The sequence below is a fragment of the Trypanosoma equiperdum genome, assembly GCF_001457755.1.
Source record: "Trypanosoma equiperdum strain OVI genome assembly, contig: ctg_907, whole genome shotgun sequence".
NCBI lineage: Eukaryota > Euglenozoa > Kinetoplastea > Trypanosomatida > Trypanosomatidae > Trypanosoma > Trypanosoma equiperdum.
In genome coordinates this window covers 50,260-55,411 of record NW_027124873.1, presented here as the reverse complement: position 1 = coordinate 55,411, position 5,152 = coordinate 50,260, and the positions used below count along the sequence as shown (strand labels likewise).

The 5,152-nt window shown below is 47.8% G+C and overlaps 2 protein-coding genes across 2 annotated transcripts; both read right to left on the bottom strand.

The window, feature by feature from the left end:
- Window positions 1–766: 766 nt before the first annotated feature.
- Window positions 767–3,073, bottom strand: TEOVI_000446900 (DNA-repair protein, putative; the record flags this gene model as incomplete). The annotated part of the gene is made up of 1 exon (XM_067227236.1): window positions 767–3,073. One exon carries the CDS (start codon window positions 3,071–3,073, stop codon window positions 767–769), a length of 2,307 nt encoding a protein of 768 aa, XP_067083337.1.
- A 501-nt stretch (window positions 3,074–3,574) lies between these two features.
- Window positions 3,575–4,936, bottom strand: TEOVI_000446800 (peroxidase, putative; the record flags this gene model as incomplete). Its single annotated transcript, XM_067227235.1, has 1 exon — window positions 3,575–4,936. One exon carries the CDS (start codon window positions 4,934–4,936, stop codon window positions 3,575–3,577), a length of 1,362 nt encoding a protein of 453 aa, XP_067083336.1.
- Window positions 4,937–5,152: the final 216 nt, after the last annotated feature.

The following is a 5,152-nucleotide window of genomic DNA, read 5'->3' as shown; positions in this document are numbered from 1 at the left end:
AAGTGCGTTTAAACGGAAATAAGGAGTATAGATAAAAATTTTGTATATGAATATGCGTGTGATTCTTTTCCGGAGGAACAATAAGGGGAAAAATAAAACAACTGCGGTTCGTACCCGCACCTACACTAACGACGAGCGTCTACGCTAACCAAAAACGACACGGAGTTTCTATTCTGTTTTTTTTCCTTTTCGTTGTACCGTGCTGGATACACTCCCTAACTCACGTTCCTTCTATGATTTTCCCCCTACCTAGATGAAACAAAAATAGTAAACAAGAGAGAGTACGGGTGATGAGCAAAAAAAAAACGTGTCGTATTTAGAATTCAGCAGGACAAAAGAACAGAGGCTAGGCAACAAGCAAGGTGAAAAGCAACGGAAGTTGCGTGTCACCATTCTGGTCTTTTTTTTTTTTGCAGAGAAACCTAGAACGGAGTTTTTTTTTAAAAAAAAAGAAGAGGAATTGACAAGTGATTTTTAAACCCGAAACAAATCGGGATGAATCCATGTTGTTATAAAGGTGTCGAAACGTGACGATGTTTTTCAATGTACACCTCTTGCTGTTTCTGCTGTGACTACCTCCTTTAAATACTCACTAGCGTCGATGTGAGCTGTACGTGATATAATGACAAAATGAAGCGATAAAAGGAAACAAAACTGCCAACAACAATAACATAAGGGGTTTTAAGTACAAATCAGGTTGATGAAGATATGTGGAACTGTGCCCCTACCCTTAACGAATAAAAGTGTGGCATGCAGTGGAAATTTGTCAGTGAGAGGAAAGATGTCCATGTGTAGCTCCCTCCAAATACTGCTGACGAATACGCAAGTATGCCAGTCTATGCTGCACAAAATGCATCCACCACCGGTACGCCCTCTGCTTCCTTTTCGCTGCCTCCTGTTCCTCCGTTAATTGCTTCCACTCCTCATAAGCCTTGACAAGACTTCCTGTGTTAGTTTCCTTCACAATGATACCGTCAGTCACCACTTCCCATCCTGAGGAACGCGCTTCATTCAAACGCCGCCGCCTATATCCAGTAACAACGATACCAAAATCAATGTTCATACGCCTTGCCACCCGAATAATATTCGGTTGCTGCATATGCACCAATCCGATTGGTGCTGGTTTATCCAACAGAATATACCACTGCGTATTGCCGTGCTTGGGAATACTACCATCCTCACCTAACGGCTCCGGAGCGAATGGTTTCGTTTGCCAAACACCAAATAAAGCACTCGACTTCGAGAAGGGACGTGAGGGTGGCGGTGGTATTACTTTGTATGGTTCTTCTTCACCGGACACCGTGCGACCCTCCCGCAGCCAACCATCGCGACTGCGAAGGCTCACAACTGCAGAGCGCTTGAACACAATATGGCCCTTAACGCTGCCAACCATGGTGGTGCTGTCTTTGGGGTATATGCCCTCGTACCGACTGAGACCATTTTCGAGAATGAAAAGCGGATGCTTCTGCAGTGCCGTGAGGGTCTTCGGCACCTCCTCCGCGTACGTGAGGGAATGCAGCTGCTTCTTCTCCCGCTGCATCTGCGCCTCCGTATATTTACCAACATCCCTGCGAAACAAGTCGACGATGACTTCAGACGCCTCCCTGTTATCGTTCCACTGAAGGTCTTTCCAGATGTGGCGATACCTATCACATCGGCCTAACCTGTGAGTGAAAGCACTGCTGTACTTAATGGAGTAACGGGGGGTGACGTCCATAATCGCATCTCCGCCCACAGAAAAGGTGTATGGAGCGGCAAAGAGTGTGGCGCAACCCCCACATGGATTAACTGAAATGTACGACTGCCGCTGCGGGCACCAAACTTCCAACCAGAAGCAAGAAGATGGCAGTCTTTTCGGAGTATTTTGCTTCGCACCAGCATCATCGCCTCGTTTGCGCTTCTTTCCAGAACCAAACAAACTCATTGCTTCTTTCGGCGGCGATCCTCCGTCGCTCCCGCTTTTTTCCGACACGTCTCCCCGCCGCATTCGTTCCACCGCCACCACCAGACGGCAGGAAACATTAGAAACAGCTGCGAGAGAAAGAAACACAGCGCAAATATACAAACTATGGGGGAGAACGATTCTACACCCAGGTGATCCAATGGAGTAGCGGTACTTACGCAGCTGCTCAAAAAGATACCCAGGTTGTATGGGAGCAGCCCAGTTAGATAGAGCCGCATGTTCTATACCGCCATCCAGTACAAAAACACATTCTATACCACGAAGCAATGCGGAAATAGAAGCAGAAGTGTAATTGTTGACACTGTCCTTATTAGCGGTTACCCAACAAGGTGCAAGGGACGGGGTACTCACAGCAGGATTCATCGCCTTTGCATACAAACCTTTCGCTTGAAGAACGGCACGCAAAAGCGGGTACGTCTTGGATGTCGCATCCTCAACTACATATAAGCGCAGAAGACCACGAACTAACTTTGGGTGGCGCGCCTGTTGCACAATTTTCCTTCCCCGCAACAAGGCAAATAACAAGGTTGAAATTTCTTCCACAGCACGTTTTGTGCGTTCCGAGCGGCGCTTCGCGGCAAGAAGTTGTTGCTGTTCAAGCATTTGCTCATAGGCGGGATCACGCTGCCGCCATTGCCCGGAGGAGGGGGAGGAAGATTGTTGACCCCCCATTGGCGTTACACTCGCCAATATCCTATTGTGTCTGTTTTCCTCGTCAGTGAGATCCACTAGCTCCGCCTTCACACTTCCCTGTCCGGGGTTCGGTCCTGTTGCACCAAATTCTGGGGTTTCCACGATGCCATTTTTCTCATCTTTCACCTTTACCTCGGGTTTTGTGCTGCTAGACGGTGTAAATGAGGTGGGTAACATCACTTCCTCCCACTCATCATCACCATTATCAGCGTCAGCGAAGTCATCAAGAGACTTAGGTTGCTCCTTGATCTTGGCTGCAGCGACTTCTGCCTGGGAGGCCAGCCTACGACGCGTACCTCTTCCGCCAGTTGCCGAAGGAACTCGGGCTCGACTCGTCACACCGCGAAGGTAACTGTCAACATTCTGAGCAGCAACGGCAGCTACAGATTGAGCCGCATCTTTTTTCTGCTGCCCCATCGGCCCTTGTCTTTATTTTGCCTGAAGCTATTCTTTTTGAATTTGTTTATTTAACTAGAGGAGGTTCTGATTTCCTCACCCACAAGCTGCACGACCACACATTATTTCGTTATTTTGGGGGGGATTGAAAAGGTAAATTTTATTAATCAAGAGGAAAAGAAAGTGAAGAAAAGAAAAAGTGCGGCAAGCATCGTCTTCACACACGGAGACCTTATAGCTGCGCCATATACATCTCCTTTCTTCAGCTTATGTTTTAGCATTACCATCATTCCCAACCATTGTTGATTTCTTTTTAGGTAGTAAACTGATGTGCAGTCATTCGCACAGCTATCTTCCAGAAGGTTGTTGCGTGGTAGATTAAAGTGTGTAGTAGGGGAACTTCGACAAGATGCAGAAAACGAAGTCTTGGTATGTGTAAAAAGAAAAGAAAATGAGGCGATAGAACAAAAACAAAAATGCAGAGAAGAGAATAGAAGAGGTGATGGTAACGAAACCCTCACGCTAAGGCAGATATAGCGAGTTCAGGTTGTATCCGCGACATTGAATTTTCTCCATAACGGTGCCGAATACATCGTAAAATAATATTTCGTTAGCGCTGAATCGATGCATCCAACCCGTTAGCAGGGCGTCGTCCAATAATAGTACATCAACCTCCCTCATTGACACGCTTGAGCAGGGGCTCTTAAACTCGGGTACCTCAACCAGTGACTTGACGTTGATCCCTTCATCTTCATTGAGTTCACTCATCACGCCGCTTATGGGCTGTGCCTCACCGTCGCGCCCCCCAGTGATGGATGTCGTTTCATCAAAACTGGGATGTCTCTTCAGTGCCGCTCGCTCCACGGACTCACGAGCCCGCTCTTCGGCTTGAAGGCGTTTACGCTCACGTTCCATGGCCTGCTCTGAAAATGGATCCAACAACAGGACTTCACGCTTGCGATCGTTCTCACTGCAGTGGAAAGGACCATTACGGCGAAAAAGGGAAGTATTCTGTTTCCAGTTGTAATCTAGAAGGAGATCAAAATACTCACTTCCAAACACGTATGGATCTAATGTGCACTTCTGCGGAGTATCTGGTATGTGATACACATCTTCCTCTGGCCCCATGACACCCGGTCGACGGCGCATCTGGGGCTTCACCTCCTCAGTAGTATGAAACCCCGAACTTTCGTGAAAGCCAATATTACGGATTCCACCCAACATGGCGACAATTTCATCAACTGCGAACCCTTGACGAGAAAGCAGCCGCTTCATGTTAAGCACGTCTCGCTTAGACTCCGGTACAAGAGAGGGAGTGGAAATCAACAACTGGTCAGCGGGTACATCGTTGGGTGGGTCTGATCTCCCTCGATGAACTGAAATACTCGGCCCCCCCAAACGGGCAAGTGCTTTTGCCGAAAACAGCGCCCAAAGATCGGGGATAGAAAACATTGGCTGTTCATGGTTTAGCTGCAGTATAAACTCCATTAACTCCTCTGCCTCAGGCTTCATATACTCGGGATATACCATGGGAACTCCAAACGGGGTTTGAGCGCCTGAAAGGGCGTGATGAATTACCATCCGCACGGCTGCTACGGACAGATCGGGCCTCGAAAACACTTTTGTATCCATGGCTCTGTTAATATACAAATCGTTGCCTGAGGGCCGAATCGCCTGATACCAGCGGTTGCCGAAGTAATAACACATGCTGGATGCCTGAATAAAGCAGAGAAGCCCGGCAAAAATAGCCGCATTTTCCCACCATGGCCTCTGACGCGCAATCCTATGAAGGTCTCCTTCTTTATAGCCCCACCATAGCAGACATTTCCTCGACCCACAGAACGGCCCCAAGCTACTCAGTCGACGAGTGTATACCCTAAACATTCACTATGTCACGTTCCGATGCAGTGTTTTCCCGAGCTGCCGCGTCTACGAGACAGTAAAGCGTTAGATGTCCACGGTAACTAAACAGACCTGCACTATTTATCAGGAATTTGAGTGGAAAAAAAATACAAGTATATGCACAGACAGATAGAGGTTAGGATGGAGACGGGAAAAAGCACAGAGCTCACCACACCTTCGAACACGAAGAGGAGGAAA